This window comes from Daphnia pulicaria, chromosome 6 (assembly GCF_021234035.1).
Source record: "Daphnia pulicaria isolate SC F1-1A chromosome 6, SC_F0-13Bv2, whole genome shotgun sequence".
In the NCBI taxonomy this organism is placed as follows: domain Eukaryota; kingdom Metazoa; phylum Arthropoda; class Branchiopoda; order Diplostraca; family Daphniidae; genus Daphnia; species Daphnia pulicaria.
The window spans coordinates 2180790-2208436 of record NC_060918.1 but is presented as its reverse complement, the minus strand read 5'-3'; the positions used below and the strand labels follow the sequence as shown (position 1 = coordinate 2208436).

General features: G+C 38.5%; 2 protein-coding genes and 1 long non-coding RNA gene across 8 annotated transcripts; 1 reads left to right on the top strand and 2 right to left on the bottom strand.

The window, feature by feature from the left end:
• Positions 1–37: 37 nt before the first annotated feature.
• LOC124343836 lies at positions 38–23618 on the bottom strand. Its single transcript, XR_006919312.1, has 38 exons — positions 23335–23618; positions 22826–23260; positions 22619–22727; positions 22315–22509; positions 22152–22249; positions 21805–21898; positions 21594–21721; positions 21150–21452; positions 17970–18187; positions 17769–17895; positions 17535–17702; positions 17372–17456; positions 17151–17296; positions 16972–17065; positions 16761–16888; positions 16317–16682; positions 13137–13354; positions 12936–13062; positions 12689–12856; positions 12526–12610; positions 12305–12450; positions 12126–12219; positions 11915–12042; positions 11471–11836; positions 7258–7833; positions 6810–7183; positions 6647–6731; positions 6426–6571; positions 6247–6340; positions 6036–6163; positions 5592–5957; positions 2413–2630; positions 1965–2338; positions 1802–1886; positions 1581–1726; positions 1402–1495; positions 1191–1318; positions 38–1112 (listed from the first exon to the last, which is right to left on the bottom strand). It is a non-coding gene; the product is annotated as an uncharacterized LOC124343836 (long non-coding RNA).
• Positions 23619–24144: 526 nt separating this feature from the next.
• Positions 24145–25589, top strand: LOC124343790 (ras-related C3 botulinum toxin substrate 1-like). The gene is made up of 6 exons (XM_046797274.1): positions 24145–24351; positions 24577–24720; positions 24805–24919; positions 24977–25094; positions 25159–25205; positions 25276–25589. The coding sequence occupies exons 2-6, from the start codon at positions 24599–24601 to the stop codon at positions 25432–25434; spliced, it is 561 nt and encodes a 186-aa protein (XP_046653230.1). The 5' UTR covers positions 24145–24351; positions 24577–24598; the 3' UTR covers positions 25435–25589.
• A 90-nt stretch (positions 25590–25679) lies between these two features.
• LOC124343740 lies at positions 25680–27548 on the bottom strand. Of its 6 annotated transcripts, none has more exons than XM_046797204.1 (6): positions 27410–27548; positions 27228–27340; positions 26855–26960; positions 26649–26795; positions 26332–26567; positions 25680–26248 (listed from the first exon to the last, which is right to left on the bottom strand). In XM_046797204.1, exons 3-6 carry the CDS (start codon positions 26939–26941, stop codon positions 25813–25815), a joined length of 906 nt encoding a protein of 301 aa, XP_046653160.1. In that variant the 5' UTR covers positions 26942–26960; positions 27228–27340; positions 27410–27548; the 3' UTR covers positions 25680–25812. The 6 variants fall into 6 exon arrangements, with proteins under 6 accessions (XP_046653160.1, XP_046653156.1, XP_046653161.1 ...); XM_046797200.1 differs by having other exon boundaries at positions 26855–27025; positions 27263–27340; XM_046797205.1 differs by having other exon boundaries at positions 27263–27340.
• Positions 27549–27647: the final 99 nt, after the last annotated feature.

The window sequence follows — 27647 nt, the reverse complement described above, 5'->3', positions numbered from 1 at the left end:
TAATATGAAAATACAATTTTAAAAGAAAGTTTATCTGTTAGTTTTCGATATCGCAGAATAACATATAACCGAGCCACTCTGGACCTTTTTTTTTGTGGGAGGGGTCAATTCCAACATGAAACACCCTTCCCCCATTCCATTTTCTGGGAAACTGCTGATTGCATTCAAAGCTATAAGCACCGTGAATCAAAGGATGGATCAAGTTACTTAAATTTGGGTCTTAATTGAGGGAAAACGGAGGAGGGACCAGAAAAAGACAACAAACGTGAATTATTTTTGAACTTAATCCAACACTCTATCAAAACTACTTCTCAACAACTAAATGCTTGGTGAGGCCTGGTTAGCTTTAAAAATACCCGATTTAGAAGCAAATACTACAATTCCTTTCTTCGCGACGCATAGCCGCGAAAAAAAAAATGTCCACATATTTCTTCTTGTTCCATTTACATTTCGTAGTAGCTCTTCTGCTAATCGAAAGTCAAAATCGGAAACCAGAGATGGAGAGCCATTTCGAGTGGTGAGAACAGGATGACTTAAAGGACTTAAATACTTAAAGATACCAGTCAGGTTTTGATGCATTTATCCGTTAAATGCGAACACAATGAGAAACGGGTGTAAAAACAGAGCTCTTACAGCATCACGAGCGACGTTCAAATAGGCTTCATGCAAGGATTGCTTGGAATCGGCGTAGTTGATAGTAAAACAATGTACTAATGTTATTATGATTCGATTGGATTGGGACTTACGTGGAACATGGTGGAGACGGCGGCGATACGGATCTCGGTGGTCTCAGTGGCATTGAGGATCAGGCGGAGAACAGCAGAAAGGAACTTGTTGCGGTTAACTGCAGCGATGGGCTGCAGAGAGAAGATGACGTGGGGGCAGACGGCGTGAGGAACGGAGCCGCTCCGACGTGAGGAATAAGACGCCCAATGGCAGGGATAAAGTTGGTGTTGGGCGGAGTGCTCAAGGCAACGATCATCTCGGGGTGGGTCTTTGCCAGTCCGTCGTTCCAATTGCCAAAACCGGATGGACTCCTGGATGGACGTCTTCCGGTCAGTAGTTGTTGTTGTTCTCATTAAATAGTTGTCAGTATTACAACGAAATTGCCTCTTAAACATTTGATAGGTGTAAGCGCAGATCAATACTTTAAATACATATTAGACTGCAATAAAGACAACTGAACTTACACATGAAACCACTGATCAGTGATGATCAGTTATCCAAACTATTCTAGAAGATGGAATGAGAGCTTGGTACATGCCAGGGTTGGTGAACGAGCAAGTCCAATACAAACAGCAGACAATTGTGATGAATCCTAATAAAAGATGAGAAGAATATATGTCGTGATGTGATGTGTAATATATGTTTCAGAAATATAAAGCTAGTGTTGGTTGTTACCTGTATAATTCCGATGGAACATTCAGCAGAATACAGTGATTTTGAACAAAATAGTTGATGGTATGGGCTGCACCACTTTCACGTTTCCTCGACTCTAAGTTGATGAAAAACATTAAGGTTATCCTACACGGAAAAGAACACATCACCGACAAGCTACAGACGAAATCACTCGAATTTACCCATGAATTCCTTGGTAATTTTCGAAGAAAAGATAGCTTAAGTTTTGTTTTGACAGCAAACCGCCATAAGCGATAAGCCCATAACTGACACAATCAACACGCCATCTGTTTGACACGTTTCAAAACTCAGTTTTTGAAGGACTGGTCTTAAAATACAAAAAAAAACTTAATGTAGCATTTAAGATAGAATAAACATGAGATAAGCCAGATCGATTACGTACCGTTGGACGAGGAACAATCTTGTATACGCCGTTGTACTTGAGTGTTGATTACCGCTGTAATAGACCGATATGAGAGATGGCGAACCTGGAATGGAAAAATTTTGGCATTTTAATAAAAATAGGGAATAAATTTAAGCCATAAATAGTTCCAATGGAATTTTACCCGGTAGAATATCTGTTGTCCCCTCCGGCAAGAATACATAGCGTTCGAATTTCGGTTAATTGTGTCGGTTAAATGTGGTGATGTTGGAGTCCGATGCTTTGCAAGCGTTCAAACAAATAATGGCAAATTAGTGACACTAAACGGGCGAATTAAGTTCGTAATCCGTGTCTGACAATTTCGGCAGCTGTATTAAACTGGAGATCACTTTTAAAGATAGGGCAGCTGTTGCTGCTTCTTCTTCACTTACGTATATTGGTTCAAAGGGCATCAGATTGACGATTACTTGAATATGGGCGGCCAACCCAAGCGTTTGGCATCATCCATCTTTTATTTCTTTTTTGTGTAGTCTCTCAAGAATTGATTCCCCACCTGGTCTATGATTTGAAATCAAAATTAAGTTATCATGAAATTTTGAATGTGATGGCTGGTTATCTTCTTCTTGGTTTACCTCAATTACTGACATCAACGCCTTGAGCCCTTGATGATTATAGTCATGATTGAACGCCTGGATATTATCGAGTCGTCTTTCCTGATTTTTACTCAGCTTACCAACGTGGTTGTTGGTATTACTTGCGCCGAAGTAGTTTTCAACTTTGTAAAAGACTTCTCGAAGTGCTGCTTGTCATCGTGCTGGTTGTAGAAAGGGTGCCCGACGTGGAACCAACACTGATTGTGAGACAAACAAATAAAAACAAATATTTGACCAAGTCTGATGAATAAAGTAAGCCGTAACAACATGAAAAATTGGAATCTTGATCTAATAAATATTTCAATCAATTTTATCTCAAATTTTATACTATTTTCTTTAAGTCTTAATCGTCTTAATTTAAAAAATAAAAATTATTTAACGAAATTTAAAAATGTGCTAAATAAATTAAACTTAAAATCCAAACGTGATTGATCAATTGGAAGGGCTTGCGTGTAGCTTGAATCTTGATGTAGCTTCTATTCAGCAGCTATCTTTTGTCGCGTCAAAATGAGTTTCTAGGTCAGCAAACAATCAAAACTATGTTTATTTCAACTCCTAAACAGAAAAGAAATCAAATTTTAATAGAAAAATACGGCAAAATAGAAATCTGCGTTGGAAAAAATATTTTGCATGTGCAAAGTTTTGAACCACTGACATGATTGTAAGGTGAAGACGTATCTCGCATCTTTTATTCAAAACAAAAGAAATTATTGAAAATATTAACAAAACGTTATCGGATGGGTCTGTTGAGGAATAGTCTGCATGCAACGGTTCAGGCTTTGATGAGGACCTATAACCCCTAACCTATACCTTAACCTAACACCCTATCCTAAACTAACAGCAGCAGCCGACCTCTCCCAAAGCCGTGACCGTGAGTTCCGAACCAGTATCTGCCACCCTGGCGACCAGATCCGACAACGTAGGCGCCGACGCCTTAACCATTAGGCTATCGGCGCCCAAAGTTATCTTATTTTTGAAGCTAGTATTTTTAAAAACTTTATCTCAATCATACTATTTTACTTAAGCCTTCATTTAAAAAATCGAAATTATTCAACGAATTTTAAAAATGCGCTAAATAAATTAAACTTGAAATTACGACGAACTTGATTAATTAATTGGAATTGTGCTATTGCGCGATTAGGGCTATTGGGTAGCTTCAGCAACTATCTTCTCTCGCACCATAATGAGTTTCTACGTTACGAAACAATTACAACAACGTTTTTTCGACTCTTAAACAGGAAAGAAATCTAAAATAAATTGCAAAATAGAAATCTGAGTTAAAATTTTTTTTTCATATTTTAAGTTTTGAACCGCTGACTTTGATTGTTATATGACGACGTATCCCGCATTTGTCGTCTTTTATTCAAAACAAAAGGAAACATTGAAAATTTTAACAAAACGTTGTCGGATTTGGTCTAAGTATGGAACAATCTGCATACAACGGATCGGGTTTCTTATGCCGAAGGTTGCCAAGTAGCAGCTCCAACCCACTTTTAACTTTCAACCCCCCCCTGAAGCCTTCGCACCGTGAGTTCCAACCAGTAACAGCCACCCTGGCGACCAAATCAAAGAACGCCGACGCCGATGCCTTATCCACTAACCCATCGGCGTCTATACTACTACTAATATTTTTAAGCTAGTCTTTCTTTCTTTCAATTTTATCTCAATTATACAACTTTCCCCCAAGCCTTAATTTGAAAATCGAAATTATTTTACGCATTTTAATAATGCGCTGATTAAGTTAAAAACTTAAAATCCATAATGAGCGTGATTGATTAATTAATTGGAAGGGCTTGTGTCGTGTGTACTGTGTAGCTTGGTGTAGCTTTCAGTAGCTATCTTTTCTCACGTCAAAATGAGTTTCTACTTTCTGAAACAATTACAACATAATGTTTTTCATATCCTAAGCGGAAAAGTAATCGATTTGAACAGCAAAATGGAAATCTGTGTTGGAAAGAAGTTTTGCATGTGCAAAGTTTTGAACCACTGACATGATTCTAAGGTGACGACGCATCCCATATTTGCCGTCTTTATTCAAAACGAAAGGAAATATTGAAAATTCTAACAAAACGTTATCGAATTGGGTCTGAGGAACAATCTGCATGCAACGGATCGAGTTTCTTATGCCGAAGGTTGCCAAGTAGCAGTTCAACCCCGCTTTTAACCGCCAACCCCCCCTGAAGCCGTCACCGTGAGTTCCAACCAGTATCAGCCACCCTGGCGACCAGATCCTGATAAACGCCGACGCCGATGCCTTATCCACTAACCCATCGGCGTCTGTAAGTACCTAATTTTTTAAGCTAGTGCTTTTTATCAATTTGATCTCATTTACACTAAAACACAATTCCTTTCAACTTAGTTCTTTTACACATTTTATAATTGAATATTCCTTGACTACCTAAATCAGATACCTAATATGAAAATACAATTTTAAAAGAAAGTTTATCTGTTAGTTTTCGATATCGCAGAATAACATATAACCGAGCCACTCTGGACCTTTTTTTTTGTGGGAGGGGTCAATTCCAACATGAAACACCCTTCCCCCATTCCATTTTCTGGGAAACTGCTGATTGCATTCAAAGCTATAAGCACCGTGAATCAAAGGATGGATCAAGTTACTTAAATTTGGGTCTTAATTGAGGGAAAACGGAGGAGGGACCAGAAAAAGACAACAAACGTGAATTATTTTTGAACTTAATCCAACACTCTATCAAAACTACTTCTCAACAACTAAATGCTTGGTGAGGCCTGGTTAGCTTTAAAAATACCCGATTTAGAAGCAAATACTACAATTCCTTTCTTCGCGACGCATAGCCGCGAAAAAAAAAATGTCCACATATTTCTTCTTGTTCCATTTACATTTCGTAGTAGCTCTTCTGCTAATCGAAAGTCAAAATCGGAAACCAGAGATGGAGAGCCATTTCGAGTGGTGAGAACAGGATGACTTAAAGGACTTAAATACTTAAAGATACCAGTCAGGTTTTGATGCATTTATCCGTTAAATGCGAACACAATGAGAAACGGGTGTAAAAACAGAGCTCTTACAGCATCACGAGCGACGTTCAAATAGGCTTCATGCAAGGATTGCTTGGAATCGGCGTAGTTGATAGTAAAACAATGTACTAATGTTATTATGATTCGATTGGATTGGGACTTACGTGGAACATGGTGGAGACGGCGGCGATACGGATCTCGGTGGTCTCAGTGGCATTGAGGATCAGGCGGAGAACAGCAGAAAGGAACTTGTTGCGGTTAACTGCAGCGATGGGCTGCAGAGAGAAGATGACGTGGGGGCAGACGGCGTGAGGAACGGAGCCGCTCCGACGTGAGGAATAAGACGCCCAATGGCAGGGATAAAGTTGGTGTTGGGCGGAGTGCTCAAGGCAACGATCATCTCGGGGTGGGTCTTTGCCAGTCCGTCGTTCCAATTGCCAAAACCGGATGGACTCCTGGATGGACGTCTTCCGGTCAGTAGTTGTTGTTGTTCTCATTAAATAGTTGTCAGTATTACAACGAAATTGCCTCTTAAACATTTGATAGGTGTAAGCGCAGATCAATACTTTAAATACATATTAGACTGCAATAAAGACAACTGAACTTACACATGAAACCACTGATCAGTGATGATCAGTTATCCAAACTATTCTAGAAGATGGAATGAGAGCTTGGTACATGCCAGGGTTGGTGAACGAGCAAGTCCAATACAAACAGCAGACAATTGTGATGAATCCTAATAAAAGATGAGAAGAATATATGTCGTGATGTGATGTGTAATATATGTTTCAGAAATATAAAGCTAGTGTTGGTTGTTACCTGTATAATTCCGATGGAACATTCAGCAGAATACAGTGATTTTGAACAAAATAGTTGATGGTATGGGCTGCACCACTTTCACGTTTCCTCGACTCTAAGTTGATGAAAAACATTAAGGTTATCCTACACGGAAAAGAACACATCACCGACAAGCTACAGACGAAATCACTCGAATTTACCCATGAATTCCTTGGTAATTTTCGAAGAAAAGATAGCTTAAGTTTTGTTTTGACAGCAAACCGCCATAAGCGATAAGCCCATAACTGACACAATCAACACGCCATCTGTTTGACACGTTTCAAAACTCAGTTTTTGAAGGACTGGTCTTAAAATACAAAAAAAAACTTAATGTAGCATTTAAGATAGAATAAACATGAGATAAGCCAGATCGATTACGTACCGTTGGACGAGGAACAATCTTGTATACGCCGTTGTACTTGAGTGTTGATTACCGCTGTAATAGACCGATATGAGAGATGGCGAACCTGGAATGGAAAAATTTTGGCATTTTAATAAAAATAGGGAATAAATTTAAGCCATAAATAGTTCCAATGGAATTTTACCCGGTAGAATATCTGTTGTCCCCTCCGGCAAGAATACATAGCGTTCGAATTTCGGTTAATTGTGTCGGTTAAATGTGGTGATGTTGGAGTCCGATGCTTTGCAAGCGTTCAAACAAATAATGGCAAATTAGTGACACTAAACGGGCGAATTAAGTTCGTAATCCGTGTCTGACAATTTCGGCAGCTGTATTAAACTGGAGATCACTTTTAAAGATAGGGCAGCTGTTGCTGCTTCTTCTTCACTTACGTATATTGGTTCAAAGGGCATCAGATTGACGATTACTTGAATATGGGCGGCCAACCCAAGCGTTTGGCATCATCCATCTTTTATTTCTTTTTTGTGTAGTCTCTCAAGAATTGATTCCCCACCTGGTCTATGATTTGAAATCAAAATTAAGTTATCATGAAATTTTGAATGTGATGGCTGGTTATCTTCTTCTTGGTTTACCTCAATTACTGACATCAACGCCTTGAGCCCTTGATGATTATAGTCATGATTGAACGCCTGGATATTATCGAGTCGTCTTTCCTGATTTTTACTCAGCTTACCAACGTGGTTGTTGGTATTACTTGCGCCGAAGTAGTTTTCAACTTTGTAAAAGACTTCTCGAAGTGCTGCTTGTCATCGTGCTGGTTGTAGAAAGGGTGCCCGACGTGGAACCAACACTGATTGTGAGACAAACAAATAAAAACAAATATTTGACCAAGTCTGATGAATAAAGTAAGCCGTAACAACATGAAAAATTGGAATCTTGATCTAATAAATATTTCAATCAATTTTATCTCAAATTTTATACTATTTTCTTTAAGTCTTAATCGTCTTAATTTAAAAAATAAAAATTATTTAACGAAATTTAAAAATGTGCTAAATAAATTAAACTTAAAATCCAAACGTGATTGATCAATTGGAAGGGCTTGCGTGTAGCTTGAATCTTGATGTAGCTTCTATTCAGCAGCTATCTTTTGTCGCGTCAAAATGAGTTTCTAGGTCAGCAAACAATCAAAACTATGTTTATTTCAACTCCTAAACAGAAAAGAAATCAAATTTTAATAGAAAAATACGGCAAAATAGAAATCTGCGTTGGAAAAAATATTTTGCATGTGCAAAGTTTTGAACCACTGACATGATTGTAAGGTGAAGACGTATCTCGCATCTTTTATTCAAAACAAAAGAAATTATTGAAAATATTAACAAAACGTTATCGGATGGGTCTGTTGAGGAATAGTCTGCATGCAACGGTTCAGGCTTTGATGAGGACCTATAACCCCTAACCTATACCTTAACCTAACACCCTATCCTAAACTAACAGCAGCAGCCGACCTCTCCCAAAGCCGTGACCGTGAGTTCCGAACCAGTATCTGCCACCCTGGCGACCAGATCCGACAACGTAGGCGCCGACGCCTTAACCATTAGGCTATCGGCGCCCAAAGTTATCTTATTTTTGAAGCTAGTATTTTTAAAAACTTTATCTCAATCATACTATTTTACTTAAGCCTTCATTTAAAAAATCGAAATTATTCAACGAATTTTAAAAATGCGCTAAATAAATTAAACTTGAAATTACGACGAACTTGATTAATTAATTGGAATTGTGCTATTGCGCGATTAGGGCTATTGGGTAGCTTCAGCAACTATCTTCTCTCGCACCATAATGAGTTTCTACGTTACGAAACAATTACAACAACGTTTTTTCGACTCTTAAACAGGAAAGAAATCTAAAATAAATTGCAAAATAGAAATCTGAGTTAAAATTTTTTTTTCATATTTTAAGTTTTGAACCGCTGACTTTGATTGTTATATGACGACGTATCCCGCATTTGTCGTCTTTTATTCAAAACAAAAGGAAACATTGAAAATTTTAACAAAACGTTGTCGGATTTGGTCTAAGTATGGAACAATCTGCATACAACGGATCGGGTTTCTTATGCCGAAGGTTGCCAAGTAGCAGCTCCAACCCACTTTTAACTTTCAACCCCCCCTGAAGCCTTCGCACCGTGAGTTCCAACCAGTAACAGCCACCCTGGCGACCAAATCAAAGAACGCCGACGCCGATGCCTTATCCACTAACCCATCGGCGTCTATACTACTACTAATTGCGAGCCCGAAGGGCGAAGCTAATAATCGCATACGCAGAAAAAAAAAGCCATGTCACTTTGTCTGTATGTATGTATGTATGTATGTATGTATGTAACGCTCCATAGCTCGGGCGTTTTACGACACATTTAGGACTTTTTGGTCTTAAAAATTAGACAAAAAATATGCGGTGTGACCAGAACAAAAATAATTTAATTTACTTAATTAGTTCTCCTGTAATTAATGAAAAACTGCTAAAATAACAGCTTAATGACTAGTGACATCTGGCGGTGGCGACTACAACTTTCTTACTTTAGGTCAAAATAAATCACCACCAGATGTCCATAGCATCGCCGTGTTGACGCAATCTGTGATGTCCCAACCATGACGCAATAACCAGATTTGCATTTATGTTTTGCAGTAATTAAACTAAAGGGTGGTTATTTTGAAATTTCAATCACTGAACTTTATGTGTAAAAATAGGAAAATATGAGTTGAGCAAACTAAACGTAATTAACTTGCAAGGATATTGAGCAGTGACGGAAAAATCCCGTTTTAAGACAAAAAGTCTGTGAAGAAAAGTGTGTATAACAGATTCACAACAGATTTCGGACTTTTTGGTCTTAAAAATTACACAAAAAATATGCGGTGCTGCCAGAACAAAAATAATTTTATTTACTTTGATAATGGATCGAATTAAATTTAAAAGACGAAAAATAGATTTTTGGTTATAGCGCTGCCGCTGTCTTGATAATGAAGAGGGTCATGGTTCAAGTCTCATTATAGATTTACTTTTTTTTTAAATAAAAATTTTGTTTTGACCCATGCCCTTTGTTAACCATGACTCAGACAAATCAAAATTTCACGATAGAATTTTTTTTCCAGAAAATTTCAGAGAAAAAACATTGAATTTATAGAAAAATTCTGAAAAATTTGGAAGGCATTTAGCAAAAAGTCCGACTTAACAATAGGCCCTGAATTTTTCATTTAAGACAGTTTTCAACTGGCTTACGACTATCCCTTCGCGGCGAGCTGATAAGCTTGCTTTTCTATCTTATTTTTAAGCTAGTCTTTCTTTCTTTCAATTTTATCTCAATTATACAACTTTCCCCCAAGCCTTAATTTGAAAATCGAAATTATTTTACGCATTTTAATAATGCGCTGATTAAGTTAAAAACTTAAAATCCATAATGAGCGTGATTGATTAATTAATTGGAAGGGCTTGTGTCGTGTGTACTGTGTAGCTTGGTGTAGCTTTCAGTAGCTATCTTTTCTCACGTCAAAATGAGTTTCTACTTTCTGAAACAATTACAACATAATGTTTTTCATATCCTAAGCGGAAAAGTAATCGATTTGAACAGCAAAATGGAAATCTGTGTTGGAAAGAAGTTTTGCATGTGCAAAGTTTTGAACCACTGACATGATTCTAAGGTGACGACGCATCCCATATTTGCCGTCTTTATTCAAAACGAAAGGAAATATTGAAAATTCTAACAAAACGTTATCGAATTGGGTCTGAGGAACAATCTGCATGCAACGGATCGAGTTTCTTATGCCGAAGGTTGCCAAGTAGCAGTTCAACCCCGCTTTTAACCGCCAACCCCCCCTGAAGCCGTCACCGTGAGTTCCAACCAGTATCAGCCACCCTGGCGACCAGATCCTGATAAACGCCGACGCCGATGCCTTATCCACTAACCCATCGGCGTCTGTAAGTACCTAATTTTTTAAGCTAGTGCTTTTTATCAATTTGATCTCATTTACACTAAAACACAATTCCTTTCAACTTAGTTCTTTTACACATTTTATAATTGAATATTCCTTGACTACCTAAATCAGATACCTAATATGAAAATACAATTTTAAAAGAAAGTTTATCTGTTAGTTTTCGATATCGCAGAATAACATATAACCGAGCCACTCTGGACCTTTTTTTTTGTGGGAGGGGTCAATTCCAACATGAAACACCCTTCCCCCATTCCATTTTCTGGGAAACTGCTGATTGCATTCAAAGCTATAAGCACCGTGAATCAAAGGATGGATCAAGTTACTTAAATTTGGGTCTTAATTGAGGGAAAACGGAGGAGGGACCAGAAAAAGACAACAAACGTGAATTATTTTTGAACTTAATCCAACACTCTATCAAAACTACTTCTCAACAACTAAATGCTTGGTGAGGCCTGGTTAGCTTTAAAAATACCCGATTTAGAAGCAAATACTACAATTCCTTTCTTCGCGACGCATAGCCGCGAAAAAAAAAATGTCCACATATTTCTTCTTGTTCCATTTACATTTCGTAGTAGCTCTTCTGCTAATCGAAAGTCAAAATCGGAAACCAGAGATGGAGAGCCATTTCGAGTGGTGAGAACAGGATGACTTAAAGGACTTAAATACTTAAAGATACCAGTCAGGTTTTGATGCATTTATCCGTTAAATGCGAACACAATGAGAAACGGGTGTAAAAACAGAGCTCTTACAGCATCACGAGCGACGTTCAAATAGGCTTCATGCAAGGATTGCTTGGAATCGGCGTAGTTGATAGTAAAACAATGTACTAATGTTATTATGATTCGATTGGATTGGGACTTACGTGGAACATGGTGGAGACGGCGGCGATACGGATCTCGGTGGTCTCAGTGGCATTGAGGATCAGGCGGAGAACAGCAGAAAGGAACTTGTTGCGGTTAACTGCAGCGATGGGCTGCAGAGAGAAGATGACGTGGGGGCAGACGGCGTGAGGAACGGAGCCGCTCCGACGTGAGGAATAAGACGCCCAATGGCAGGGATAAAGTTGGTGTTGGGCGGAGTGCTCAAGGCAACGATCATCTCGGGGTGGGTCTTTGCCAGTCCGTCGTTCCAATTGCCAAAACCGGATGGACTCCTGGATGGACGTCTTCCGGTCAGTAGTTGTTGTTGTTCTCATTAAATAGTTGTCAGTATTACAACGAAATTGCCTCTTAAACATTTGATAGGTGTAAGCGCAGATCAATACTTTAAATACATATTAGACTGCAATAAAGACAACTGAACTTACACATGAAACCACTGATCAGTGATGATCAGTTATCCAAACTATTCTAGAAGATGGAATGAGAGCTTGGTACATGCCAGGGTTGGTGAACGAGCAAGTCCAATACAAACAGCAGACAATTGTGATGAATCCTAATAAAAGATGAGAAGAATATATGTCGTGATGTGATGTGTAATATATGTTTCAGAAATATAAAGCTAGTGTTGGTTGTTACCTGTATAATTCCGATGGAACATTCAGCAGAATACAGTGATTTTGAACAAAATAGTTGATGGTATGGGCTGCACCACTTTCACGTTTCCTCGACTCTAAGTTGATGAAAAACATTAAGGTTATCCTACACGGAAAAGAACACATCACCGACAAGCTACAGACGAAATCACTCGAATTTACCCATGAATTCCTTGGTAATTTTCGAAGAAAAGATAGCTTAAGTTTTGTTTTGACAGCAAACCGCCATAAGCGATAAGCCCATAACTGACACAATCAACACGCCATCTGTTTGACACGTTTCAAAACTCAGTTTTTGAAGGACTGGTCTTAAAATACAAAAAAAAACTTAATGTAGCATTTAAGATAGAATAAACATGAGATAAGCCAGATCGATTACGTACCGTTGGACGAGGAACAATCTTGTATACGCCGTTGTACTTGAGTGTTGATTACCGCTGTAATAGACCGATATGAGAGATGGCGAACCTGGAATGGAAAAATTTTGGCATTTTAATAAAAATAGGGAATAAATTTAAGCCATAAATAGTTCCAATGGAATTTTACCCGGTAGAATATCTGTTGTCCCCTCCGGCAAGAATACATAGCGTTCGAATTTCGGTTAATTGTGTCGGTTAAATGTGGTGATGTTGGAGTCCGATGCTTTGCAAGCGTTCAAACAAATAATGGCAAATTAGTGACACTAAACGGGCGAATTAAGTTCGTAATCCGTGTCTGACAATTTCGGCAGCTGTATTAAACTGGAGATCACTTTTAAAGATAGGGCAGCTGTTGCTGCTTCTTCTTCACTTACGTATATTGGTTCAAAGGGCATCAGATTGACGATTACTTGAATATGGGCGGCCAACCCAAGCGTTTGGCATCATCCATCTTTTATTTCTTTTTTGTGTAGTCTCTCAAGAATTGATTCCCCACCTGGTCTATGATTTGAAATCAAAATTAAGTTATCATGAAATTTTGAATGTGATGGCTGGTTATCTTCTTCTTGGTTTACCTCAATTACTGACATCAACGCCTTGAGCCCTTGATGATTATAGTCATGATTGAACGCCTGGATATTATCGAGTCGTCTTTCCTGATTTTTACTCAGCTTACCAACGTGGTTGTTGGTATTACTTGCGCCGAAGTAGTTTTCAACTTTGTAAAAGACTTCTCGAAGTGCTGCTTGTCATCGTGCTGGTTGTAGAAAGGGTGCCCGACGTGGAACCAACACTGATTGTGAGACAAACAAATAAAAACAAATATTTGACCAAGTCTGATGAATAAAGTAAGCCGTAACAACATGAAAAATTTGAATCTTGATCTAATAAATATTTCAATCAATTTTATCTCAAATTTTATACTATTTTCTTTAAGTCTTAATCGTCTTAATTTAAAAAATAAAAATTATTTAACGAAATTTAAAAATGTGCTAAATAAATTAAACTTAAAATCCAAACGTGGTTGATCAATTGGAAGGGCTTGCGTGTAGCTTGAATCTTGATGTAGCTTCTATTCAGCAGCTATCTTTTGTCGCGTCAAAATGAGTTTCTAGGTCAGCAAACAATCAAAACTATGTTTATTTCAACTCCTAAACAGAAAAGAAAATCAAATTTTAATAGAAAAATACGGCAAAATAGAAATCTGCGTTGGAAAAAATATTTTGCATGTGCAAAGTTTTGAACCACTGACATGATTGTAAGGTGAAGACGTATCTCGCATCTTTTATTCAAAACAAAAGAAATTATTGAAAATATTAACAAAACGTTATCGGATGGGTCTGTTGAGGAATAGTCTGCATGCAACGGTTCAGGCTTTGATGAGGACCTATAACCCCTAACCTATACCTTAACCTAACACCCTATCCTAAACTAACAGCAGCAGCCGACCTCTCCCAAAGCCGTGACCGTGAGTTCCGAACCAGTATCTGCCACCCTGGCGACCAGATCCGACAACGTAGGCGCCGACGCCTTAACCATTAGGCTATCGGCGCCCAAAGTTATCTTATTTTTGAAGCTAGTATTTTTAAAAACTTTATCTCAATCATACTATTTTACTTAAGCCTTCATTTAAAAAATCGAAATTATTCAACGAATTTTAAAAATGCGCTAAATAAATTAAACTTGAAATTACGACGAACTTGATTAATTAATTGGAATTGTGCTATTACGCGATTAGGGCTATTGGGTAGCTTCAGCAACTATCTTCTCTCGCACCATAATGAGTTTCTACGTTACGAAACAATTACAACAACGTTTTTTCGACTCTTAAACAGGAAAGAAATCTAAAATAAATTGCAAAATAGAAATCTGAGTTAAAATTTTTTTTTCATATTTTAAGTTTTGAACCGCTGACTTTGATTGTTATATGACGACGTATCCCGCATTTGTCGTCTTTTATTCAAAACAAAAGGAAACATTGAAAATTTTAACAAAACGTTGTCGGATTTGGTCTAAGTATGGAACAATCTGCATACAACGGATCGGGTTTCTTATGCCGAAGGTTGCCAAGTAGCAGCTCCAACCCACTTTTAACTTTCAACCCCCCCCTGAAGCCTTCGCACCGTGAGTTCCAACCAGTAACAGCCACCCTGGCGACCAAATCAAAGAACGCCGACGCCGATGCCTTATCCACTAACCCATCGGCGTCTATACTACTACTAATATTTTTAAGCTAGTCTTTCTTTCTTTCAATTTTATCTCAATTATACAACTTTCCCCCAAGCCTTAATTTGAAAATCGAAATTATTTTACGCATTTTAATAATGCGCTGATTAAGTTAAAAACTTAAAATCCATAATGAGCGTGATTGATTAATTAATTGGAAGGGCTTGTGTCGTGTGTACTGTGTAGCTTGGTGTAGCTTTCAGTAGCTATCTTTTCTCACGTCAAAATGAGTTTCTACTTTCTGAAACAATTACAACATAATGTTTTTCATATCCTAAGCGGAAAAGTAATCGATTTGAACAGCAAAATGGAAATCTGTGTTGGAAAAAAGTTTTGCATGTGCAAAGTTTTGAACCACTGACATGATTCTAAGGTGACGACGCATCCCATATTTGCCGTCTTTATTCAAAACGAAAGGAAATATTGAAAATTCTAACAAAACGTTATCGAATTGGGTCTGAGGAACAATCTGCATGCAACGGATCGAGTTTCTTATGCCGAAGGTTGCCAAGTAGCAGTTCAACCCCGCTTTTAACCGCCAACCCCCCCTGAAGCCGTCACCGTGAGTTCCAACCAGTATCAGCCACCCTGGCGACCAGATCCTGATAAACGCCGACGCCGATGCCTTATCCACTAACCCATCGGCGTCTGTAAGTACCTAATTTTTTAAGCTAGTGCTTTTTATCAATTTGATCTCATTTACACTAAAACACAATTCCTTTCAACTTAGTTCTTTTACACATTTTATAATTGAATATTCCTTGACTACCTAAATCAGATACCTAATATGAAAATACAATTTTAAAAGAAAGTTTATCTGTTAGTTTTCGATATCGCAGAATAACATATAACCGAGCCACTCTGGACCTTTTTTTTTGTGGGAGGGGTCAATTCCAACATGAAACACCCTTCCCCCATTCCATTTTCTGGGAAACTGCTGATTGCATTCAAAGCTATAAGCACCGTGAATCAAAGGATGGATCAAGTTACTTAAATTTGGGTCTTAATTGAGGGAAAACGGAGGAGGGACCAGAAAAAGACAACAAACGTGAATTATTTTTGAACTTAATCCAACACTCTATCAAAACTACTTCTCAACAACTAAATGCTTGGTGAGGCCTGGTTAGCTTTAAAAATACCCGATTTAGAAGCAAATACTACAATTCCTTTCTTCGCGACGCATAGCCGCGAAAAAAAAAATGTCCACATATTTCTTCTTGTTCCATTTACATTTCGTAGTAGCTCTTCTGCTAATCGAAAGTCAAAATCGGAAACCAGAGATGGAGAGCCATTTCGAGTGGTGAGAACAGGATGACTTAAAGGACTTAAATACTTAAAGATACCAGTCAGGTTTTGATGCATTTATCCGTTAAATGCGAACACAATGAGAAACGGGTGTAAAAACAGAGCTCTTACAGCATCACGAGCGACGTTCAAATAGGCTTCATGCAAGGATTGCTTGGAATCGGCGTAGTTGATAGTAAAACAATGTACTAATGTTATTATGATTCGATTGGATTGGGACTTACGTGGAACATGGTGGAGACGGCGGCGATACGGATCTCGGTGGTCTCAGTGGCATTGAGGATCAGGCGGAGAACAGCAGAAAGGAACTTGTTGCGGTTAACTGCAGCGATGGGCTGCAGAGAGAAGATGACGTGGGGGCAGACGACGTGAGGAACGGAGCCGCTCCGACGTGAGGAATAAGACGCCCAATGGCAGGGATAAAGTTGGTGTTGGGCGGAGTGCTCAAGGCAACGATCATCTCGGGGTGGGTCTTTGCCAGTCCGTCGTTCCAATTGCCAAAACCGGATGGACTCCTGGATGGACGTCTTCCGGTCAGTAGTTGTTGTTGTTCTCATTAAATAGTTGTCAGTATTACAACGAAATTGCCTCTTAAACATTTGATAGGTGTAAGCGCAGATCAATACTTTAAATACATATTAGACTGCAATAAAGACAACTGAACTTACACATGAAACCACTGATCAGTGATGATCAGTTATCCAAACTATTCTAGAAGATGGAATGAGAGCTTGGTACATGCCAGGGTTGGTGAACGAGCAAGTCCAATACAAACAGCAGACAATTGTGATGAATCCTAATAAAAGATGAGAAGAATATATGTCGTGATGTGATGTGTAATATATGTTTCAGAAATATAAAGCTAGTGTTGGTTGTTACCTGTATAATTCCGATGGAACATTCAGCAGAATACAGTGATTTTGAACAAAATAGTTGATGGTATGGGCTGCACCACTTTCACGTTTCCTCGACTCTAAGTTGATGAAAAACATTAAGGTTATCCTACACGGAAAAGAACACATCACCGACAAGCTACAGACGAAATCACTCGAATTTACCCATGAATTCCTTGGTAATTTTCGAAGAAAAGATAGCTTAAGTTTTGTTTTGACAGCAAACCGCCATAAGCGATAAGCCCATAACTGACACAATCAACACGCCATCTGTTTGACACGTTTCAAAACTCAGTTTTTGAAGGACTGGTCTTAAAATACAAAAAAAAACTTAATGTAGCATTTAAGATAGAATAAACATGAGATAAGCCAGATCGATTACGTACCGTTGGACGAGGAACAATCTTGTATACGCCGTTGTACTTGAGTGTTGATTACCGCTGTAATAGACCGATATGAGAGATGGCGAACCTGGAATGGAAAAATTTTGGCATTTTAATAAAAATAGGGAATAAATTTAAGCCATAAATAGTTCCAATGGAATTTTACCCGGTAGAATATCTGTTGTCCCCTCCGGCAAGAATACATAGCGTTCGAATTTCGGTTAATTGTGTCGGTTAAATGTGGTGATGTTGGAGTCCGATGCTTTGCAAGCGTTCAAACAAATAATGGCAAATTAGTGACACTAAACGGGCGAATTAAGTTCGTAATCCGTGTCTGACAATTTCGGCAGCTGTATTAAACTGGAGATCACTTTTAAAGATAGTGATCTTCTTCACTTACGTATATTGGTTCAAAGGGCATCAGATTGACGATTACTTGAATATGGGCGGCCAACCCAAGCGTTTGGCATCATCCATCTTTTATTTCTTTTTTGTGTAGTCTCTCAAGAATTGATTCCCCACCTGGTCTATGATTTGAAATCAAAATTAAGTTATCATGAAATTTTGAATGTGATGGCTGGTTATCTTCTTCTTGGTTTACCTCAATTACTGACATCAACGCCTTGAGCCCTTGATGATTATAGTCATGATTGAACGCCTGGATATTATCGAGTCGTCTTTCCTGATTTTTACTCAGCTTACCAACGTGGTTGTTGGTATTACTTGCGCCGAAGTAGTTTTCAACTTTGTAAAAGACTTCTCGAAGTGCTGCTTGTCATCGTGCTGGTTGTAGAAAGGGTGCCCGACGTGGAACCAACACTGATTGTGAGACAAACAAATAAAAACAAATATTTGACCAAGTCTGATGAATAAAGTAAGCCGTAACAACATGAAAAATTGGAATCTTGATCTAATAAATATTTCAATCAATTTTATCTCAAATTTTATACTATTTTCTTTAAGTCTTAATCGTCTTAATTTAAAAAATAAAAATTATTTAACGAAATTTAAAAATGTGCTAAATAAATTAAACTTAAAATCCAAACGTGGTTGATCAATTGGAAGGGCTTGCGTGTAGCTTGAATCTTGATGTAGCTTCTATTCAGCAGCTATCTTTTGTCGCGTCAAAATGAGTTTCTAGGTCAGCAAACAATCAAAACTATGTTTATTTCAACTCCTAAACAGAAAAGAAATCAAATTTTAATAGAAAAATACGGCAAAATAGAAATCTGCGTTGGAAAAAATATTTTGCATGTGCAAAGTTTTGAACCACTGACATGATTGTAAGGTGAAGACGTATCTCGCATCTTTTATTCAAAACAAAAGAAATTATTGAAAATATTAACAAAACGTTATCGGATGGGTCTGTTGAGGAATAGTCTGCATGCAACGGTTCAGGCTTTGATGAGGACCTATAACCCCTAACCTATACCTTAACCTAACACCCTATCCTAAACTAACAGCAGCAGCCGACCTCTCCCAAAGCCGTGACCGTGAGTTCCGAACCAGTATCTGCCACCCTGGCGACCAGATCCGACAACGTAGGCGCCGACGCCTTAACCATTAGGCTATCGGCGCCCAAAGTTATCTTATTTTTGAAGCTAGTATTTTTAAAAACTTTATCTCAATCATACTATTTTACTTAAGCCTTCATTTAAAAAATCGAAATTATTCAACGAATTTTAAAAATGCGCTAAATAAATTAAACTTGAAATTACGACGAACTTGATTAATTAATTGGAATTGTGCTATTGCGCGATTAGGGCTATTGGGTAGCTTCAGCAACTATCTTCTCTCGCACCATAATGAGTTTCTACGTTACGAAACAATTACAACAACGTTTTTTCGACTCTTAAACAGGAAAGAAATCTAAAATAAATTGCAAAATAGAAATCTGAGTTAAAATTTTTTTTTCATATTTTAAGTTTTGAACCGCTGACTTTGATTGTTATATGACGACGTATCCCGCATTTGTCGTCTTTTATTCAAAACAAAAGGAAACATTGAAAATTTTAACAAAACGTTGTCGGATTTGGTCTAAGTATGGAACAATCTGCATACAACGGATCGGGTTTCTTATGCCGAAGGTTGCCAAGTAGCAGCTCCAACCCACTTTTAACTTTCAACCCCCCCCCTGAAGCCTTCGCACCGTGAGTTCCAACCAGTAACAGCCACCCTGGCGACCAAATCAAAGAACGCCGACGCCGATGCCTTATCCACTAACCCATCGGCGTCTATACTACTACTAATATTTTTAAGCTAGTCTTTCTTTCTTTCAATTTTATCTCAATTATACAACTTTCCCCCAAGCCTTAATTTGAAAATCGAAATTATTTTACGCATTTTAATAATGCGCTGATTAAGTTAAAAACTTAAAATCCATAATGAGCGTGATTGATTAATTAATTGGAAGGGCTTGTGTCGTGTGTACTGTGTAGCTTGGTGTAGCTTTCAGTAGCTATCTTTTCTCACGTCAAAATGAGTTTCTACTTTCTGAAACAATTACAACATAATGTTTTTCATATCCTAAGCGGAAAAGTAATCGATTTGAACAGCAAAATGGAAATCTGTGTTGGAAAAAAGTTTTGCATGTGCAAAGTTTTGAACCACTGACATGATTCTAAGGTGACGACGCATCCCATATTTGCCGTCTTTATTCAAAACGAAAGGAAATATTGAAAATTCTAACAAAACGTTATCGAATTGGGTCTGAGGAACAATCTGCATGCAACGGATCGAGTTTCTTATGCCGAAGGTTGCCAAGTAGCAGTTCAACCCCGCTTTTAACCGCCAACCCCCCCTGAAGCCGTCACCGTGAGTTCCAACCAGTATCAGCCACCCTGGCGACCAGATCCTGATAAACGCCGACGCCGATGCCTTATCCACTAACCCATCGGCGTCTGTAAGTACCTAATTTTTTAAGCTAGTGCTTTTTATCAATTTGATCTCATTTACACTAAAACACAATTCCTTTCAACTTAGTTCTTTTACACATTTTATAATTGAATATTCCTTGACTACCTAAATCAGATACCTAATATGAAAATACAATTTTAAAAGAAAGTTTATCTGTTAGTTTTCGATATCGCAGAATAACATATAACCGAGCCACTCTGGACCTTTTTTTTTGTGGGAGGGGTCAATTCCAACATGAAACACCCTTCCCCCATTCCATTTTCTGGGAAACTGCTGATTGCATTCAAAGCTATAAGCACCGTGAATCAAAGGATGGATCAAGTTACTTAAATTTGGGTCTTAATTGAGGGAAAACGGAGGAGGGACCAGAAAAAGACAACAAACGTGAATTATTTTTGAACTTAATCCAACACTCTATCAAAACTACTTCTCAACAACTAAATGCTTGGTGAGGCCTGGTTAGCTTTAAAAATACCCGATTTAGAAGCAAATACTACAATTCCTTTCTTCGCGACGCATAGCCGCGAAAAAAAAAATGTCCACATATTTCTTCTTGTTCCATTTACATTTCGTAGTAGCTCTTCTGCTAATCGAAAGTCAAAATCGGAAACCAGAGATGGAGAGCCATTTCGAGTGGTGAGAACAGGATGACTTAAAGGACTTAAATACTTAAAGATACCAGTCAGGTTTTGATGCATTTATCCGTTAAATGCGAACACAATGAGAAACGGGTGTAAAAACAGAGCTCTTACAGCATCACGAGCGACGTTCAAATAGGCTTCATGCAAGGATTGCTTGGAATCGGCGTAGTTGATAGTAAAACAATGTACTAATGTTATTATGATTCGATTGGATTGGGACTTACGTGGAACATGGTGGAGACGGCGGCGATACGGATCTCGGTGGTCTCAGTGGCATTGAGGATCAGGCGGAGAACAGCAGAAAGGAACTTGTTGCGGTTAACTGCAGCGATGGGCTGCAGAGAGAAGATGACGTGGGGGCAGACGGCGTGAGGAACGGAGCCGCTCCGACGTGAGGAATAAGACGCCCAATGGCAGGGATAAAGTTGGTGTTGGGCGGAGTGCTCAAGGCAACGATCATCTCGGGGTGGGTCTTTGCCAGTCCGTCGTTCCAATTGCCAAAACCGGATGGACTCCTGGATGGACGTCTTCCGGTCAGTAGTTGTTGTTGTTCTCATTTAATAGTTGTCAGTATTACAACGAAATTGCCTCTTAAACATTTGATAGGTGTAAGCGCAGATCAATACTTTAAATACATATTAGACTGCAATAAAGACAACTGAACTTACACATGAAACCACTGATCAGTGATGATCAGTTATCCAAACTATTCTAGAAGATGGAATGAGAGCTTGGTACATGCCAGGGTTGGTGAACGAGCAAGTCCAATACAAACAGCAGACAATTGTGATGAATCCTAATAAAAGATGAGAAGAATATATGTCGTGATGTGATGTGTAATATATGTTTCAGAAATATAAAGCTAGTGTTGGTTGTTACCTGTATAATTCCGATGGAACATTCAGCAGAATACAGTGATTTTGAACAAAATAGTTGATGGTATGGGCTGCACCACTTTCACGTTTCCTCGACTCTAAGTTGATGAAAAACATTAAGGTTATTCAACATATACACGGAATAGAACATCACCGACAAGTTACAGACGAAATCACTCGAGTTCACCTATGAATTCATTGGTAATTTTCGAAGAAAAGATATCTTAACTTTTGACAGCAAACCGCAATAAGCCATAACTGACACAATAAGTGACACAATCAACAGGCAATCTATTTGTCACTCCGTCTCAAAACTCAGTATTTGAAGGACTGGTCTTAAGATATACTCACAAAACTTGAAAAGCGCATGATTGATTTGAATGTCAATGTTTGAAGTTCAGCAACCTCTCCTCAGTTTCACGTCAATGAAACGGCGGTGAACTATTGAACTGAAACGAGAACGGAGATTTAATTACAAGTTAATAATTAAATGAGACTGTGCATCGAGCATTACCTCAACGCCGGTACATGTAGCTAGCAAGAGACGACAACATTCAGCCGATAAAATATGCCTGACAGTCATCATGCAACATCTGCTATTTTGCCCAACTGTTCAACACTGCATGGACACCAACATAGGCAAATGTGGAACTGTAAGTCTGCACTAGCTCCATTTCAACAGCCGCTGCTGCTGGAAGTTGGTTGCATGCTTTTCATTTGGAGGTGGAAAATGCCGTGAATGGAAGAAATAACGTATTACTAAAACTATCAACAATAAACACTATAGAAGTGTTGGTAACTGAGAAAAATATAGATACAAATCTACACTGAGGTTGTGAATAATACCAGACATGTAGAAACTTGTTGTGAAAACTGGTATAATCCACAAATATGGCCTGCTGAAGCAGCAGAACATACACTCAATATCTAAGAATTTAATTACAGGCATGTGTAATAAACTATGGTAATCACTACAGAAGACTTGCTTGCATATCAAATTGAAGTTGAATATGTTTCGTGAATACCTGCAACAGCAACGAAAACTCGAACACAGCTAGGACAAATCATAACTTTTGACATTCGTTCGCCATGAAGAGATCAACAACATCAATCGCCATCTAGTGTTCATAAGCGACACTTCATTTTGTGTACCGGATTTACCGAGAGGAAGCAAACTCTTTAGGTACGAGCGGATGTCATAGCGTCCGTTGTACCAACATAAGGTCCTATCCTGGTCAATCATAAGGTCCTATCCTGGTCAATCATAAGGTCCTATCCTACAACCTAAGGTCCTGACGGGATCGTGATCATGACAAGCCATCATCTGTATGGTATATTCGGCGTAAAGTGTCGTACACCGATCCCAGTGGATTAAGAGGCAGTTTCCATTTTATAAGGCATTCAGAAATGGAATTGGAACAGGCCGGAACAGACTCTCAAATCTCTCGGCTGGTCGGGTTCTATGCAAAAAGGGATGACAAATAAAATCCATAATTTCACCTAGGCTACCGAACACAGTAGAAAATTGATTTACCAGCTAGACTTGTTCTTTCATGTAAAATTATGCTGCGTGCGCCAATTCGCGGGCCAATTCGTTTGCCAGTTTGCCAAGGCTGTAGGCCTACTGTGTGCGTCTCTGTTAAGATGGTGTGAGGCTGTGGAAAGCTTGAGAGAAATAATAATAGCCGTTATTTAGACTGATCAAATTGTTGATGTTAGTTAGTGTATCGTCTGTTACGCGACAGATGACAGTCTGATGTACAGACACACACTCGCAAGCGGTAACCATTGTTAGCTATCTGCGTGCTGTTTGCGATTTTTTTTTTATTTCAAAAATCAAAATAGCATAAAGACCTATAAAAGTTTGGAAAAATAAAAATAATTACATTATATTAAATCTACAAACGAAAATATCCTTTTCATTAAGGAGTTAGTAAGGACTTAAGGTTTAGTTCAAATTATGTACAATAGGCTTTGCACTGCATGGCTACATCATGTCGAGCATCGCGGGGCGCACTTACAAAAAAAAATAAAATCGTCGACACCCTTGAAACATTTTATAAATTCCGCATTCCGTAGAAGGAAGCATTCGTTCGCATATAACGTTTGAGTTCCTGGATGGAAGCGGCAAAGCGGCTTTGCGTTATTAGTATTAGCATTGTACGCACATTGGAGTCTGATTCATGTGAGCTGTTTGTCGTTAATTCCATGACGAAAAGCGGAAGGAAAACCGTAAAATGAGATAAAAGATATTGGAATTGTCGGCTAATTATTTTAAAACTGGTTAACCTCGGCCTTGTTATTTACTATCTGGCTTTTTTTTTTTTAATGTATGGTTCACAATTGCTTTGGTGCATGGGAAGTAGACAACTCAATTGGAAACCGTGTTATCGTTACGGTATATAGTGAATTTGAAAGCAATTAACTCTTTCATAATAATACGGTATTTATATATTTAATTCATCGTGTCCGCAGCTTGAAGTGAAAGTACATACGGATACAAAAACAACCCAACCGGAACTTGTATGTTGAAAGTCGTATGATTTAATAGGTACGTCAAAACAGATCTTATTTGTATTTCTTTATGTGAACTTTTTGCATAAATCCAGTCTAATTCAGAACAAGTTTTTTTAACGGTAAACTAAAATTGTTGAAATTGTTTTGATTCACTTTTATGCAAGAATAAAGATTATTCGGATGAAATTTCAACCAAGATTTCAACATTTGTCAAACAGTAACAGAAAATTAATTTTGTCTCGACATTATACTATTACAGCAACTCGGCATCGCACACTAATATGAATCAAGATCGCCTTTTGAAGGTAGTTGTCGTGGGTGATAATGAAGTGGGGAAAAATTGCATTTTCACCAAGTTCAAGGAGAGTTTCAGAAAAATACCTCTAGAACATGAGCCAACTTCGTGAGTTATATTTACTTCACAATATAATTCGATCTATTCTTGATGGCGATTTCTAAATCTAATGCTTGCCTTATTATTTTTCAGATTTGATAATTTTTCAAAATTAATTGAAGTGGATGGGATTATTTACCATTTATCTGTATCGTACACTACCAACTCCACAGGCTGCGACGAGTTGCGCATTCTCTCCTATCCCAATGTAATTTGGCTACGTAAGATTTGATGATTACTTCTATAATTATTTCTTTTATCAAAGACGGACGTGTTTCTGCTTTGTTACGCGATTGATAATCGACAGTCTTTTGAAAATATCTCATCAAAATGGATTCCCGAGTTGAAGCTTCATAGTCCTCACACGCCCATCGTTCTAGTCGGTATGCGAATAACATCAAAACGAGCCCTATGTGATTGAATAATTATTCACTCCAATATTTATAGCAACAAAGAAAGATAAGCGGAACAAAAAAGATGCCGATGCAAACTATGTATGAATATTCTATTTCTTTTTGTTGTGGTCACAGCACAGTCAACAGTATAATATCCCTTCCATTCAAGGTCTCCTACGCCGAAGGTCTAGCAATCAGCAAATACATGAGCGCTTTTGTCGAGTGCTCGGTCAAGACGGGAGAGAATTTAAGAGCGGTTTTCCGAGAGGCTGTTCGGGTGGCACTAGATAAACCCAAGGTTACATTAATTAAGTGTAGTCTTCTATAATAACAAAGAACAAATGACTACTGTCACACTGATAGACCCAGTTTTGTCTTAAAAGGTAATCAATGAGCTTGATTGCTCAATAGGTTTTCGTAAGTTTCAGACGATAATACCGGTTTAATAATAGAATCACCAAATTGCCTGTTTAATTGTTTCGATTTGAGTTATTTTACCGTATACGCTTGATATTGATTTCGTTAAAATAATATCGTACAAGCCCTGCTGTACAATTTAATAAAAGTTAGCAGTTTGCGCGTCTATAACTCTGTATTCTACAAACTGCGTGTTTCACAGTATTTCAGTACCTATACATTTAACGGCCCAAAATTTGAATAATTGATACAATGACAGTCCCAATATTTTCCCCTTCAAACGCTAGAATCAATTTGTAGCAGATGTTGCGGTTTGGTCGGTGCTCGACGGTTTAGTAAGTATGGCGTTGAGAGGGCGTACAAAACGGAAACCCAAACCTTCGAAGAACTTGGTGGAAGCCGTGTTGCCGACGACAATGTTGACGAACGGGAGAAAGCCGGACTGGGCCATTCGCTTGGACATGTAAAGTGTCACCAGCGTGGCATAACCTTTACGGCGGTGTCCGTCCATCGTGAAAAGACGACTCATGCCCATCGGAGCGTGGCCCATAATCCACGAAACAAGCTCGTCGTTATCCTTCAAGAAAAGACCAGCTGAAGGTAACAGATCAATTTCGTCGGCTATGTCGTCCACGGTCGTCGTGTGTTTGAACGCCGTCCAGTGCTCGTAAATCAGCGGAGCATGATGACGTTCCAAACTTTTCACGTATACCTCATCTGACAAGCTGAAATGGAACGACCGGCCATAATTATTTAAGCTACAAGAGGATCGCCATAATTTTTAAAATAATTTTTCTCGGTATAAAACCTCGTCGTCTGGAGTTTCATAGCTTCGGATATGTCGAGAACATAGCGGCCGGCAGAGTAGACGCGGTGCTCCGCAAGACGATCTAGATCCTCGAAAAACTTGAGAATTTTCTCGTGAGGATTGTGTTGCTTGTTGAAGGCGAATACTAAATCTCTTTTCCAGTCGATGTCGATTGCTTCGTAAACGCGAAGCAGAGCGTTTTCGTCAATGCTCCATTCGGTCAAGTTCCAGATTGTCTATAAGTAATTTTTGATTTAGATATTTAGCTAGCGTGGCAACTGTAATAACTTTATCCTTTTTAAATATTGAAAGTCCACCTGATTCTGTTGAGTTTGGCTAATCACATTTTCTTTCTTGATAGCTACAATTGCTGAATATGTGTCGTTCGAAGGGGATTCGTGGAGAAAGAAAACCTGATAGGAAGTGTTGGCAGCCAATAGCGCAGCCTTGACCACCATTTGAACCTGCGAATTCCATAAATTAAGATTTTTCATCGCATTAAAATGATTAATTACGTTAATACTTCGCAGTGTGCTGGCAGTTGAGAATCCAAGAAAGAGAGAAGACAGAACAGATCTGATCGGGAAGCTAGTGTCACCGACCCTGCCATGATTACACCGCGGTCCAGTCTGAAACAAATAGTTTATCGGCGGCGATTTTAGACCTTAGCTTTCTTGATAAGGGACGTAGAAAGCTGGTAAAGTACAGAGAGAAAGCTAATAAGATACCGGTATTAAATAACAAAATTCTATCTCTTCCGCGTTTCGAAAAGGAACATGGTTTGATCATTTACATTACAAAAGTTCGATGAAAGGCGGTGAAAGGCTGAAAGCAAGGTGAAAGCGAGTAAATGTTAACAATATTAATTTGCAACTTTTTGGGTTGACTCGTAGTACCTAGGAAAACGAAGGTGAGCAGAGAGCTACACTACCTTGCCCCGCAGCTGACACATTAACAGCTGCACAGCAGTACATTGAAACTAGTGCATACGTCAGTGGCTGGCCTTGTACTATACACACCAACAGGAAAAGGAGTGCTTTAAGCTAATGTTGGTGAACAAACTTTCTTTTCTTTTCACCTGTGCTGCTCGTAAAAAGAGAAAATTGCGTTCCCAGAATTCGCGAAATTCAGAAACAGCTCTGCGGAGCAAATTTGTTTACCTCTGGAGCACTAGAAAAACTGTAACTAAGTAGAATACCAACAGTCCAAATAACCACATAGCCGTGAGTAAGCATATAAAACAGAAGTAAACTGGGCATTAGTCAGACTTTTCAAATTTGCCGCGCTTCCGCTTGTGCCACCTTTTGTTAATATCT

Bases quoted from the DNA above. Each gene is read 5' to 3' on its own strand.
- LOC124343790 (XM_046797274.1), top strand. From the start codon at position 24,599: ATGAATCAAGATCGCCTTTTGAAGGTAGTTGTCGTGGGTGATAATGAA. The intron at 25,095-25,158 runs GTATGCGAATAA...CAATATTTATAG, and splicing joins CACGCCCATCGTTCTAGTCG to CAACAAAGAAAGATAAGCGG. The intron at 25,206-25,275 runs GTATGAATATTC...CTTCCATTCAAG, and splicing joins AAGATGCCGATGCAAACTAT to GTCTCCTACGCCGAAGGTCT.
- LOC124343740 (XM_046797204.1), bottom strand. From the start codon at position 26,941: ATGGCAGGGTCGGTGACACTAGCTTCCCGATCAGATCTGTTCTGTCTT. The intron at 26,796-26,854 runs GTATTAACGTAA...TGGAATTCGCAG, and splicing joins AACTGCCAGCACACTGCGAA to GTTCAAATGGTGGTCAAGGC. The intron at 26,568-26,648 runs GTGGACTTTCAA...AATTACTTATAG, and splicing joins GCCAAACTCAACAGAATCAG to ACAATCTGGAACTTGACCGA.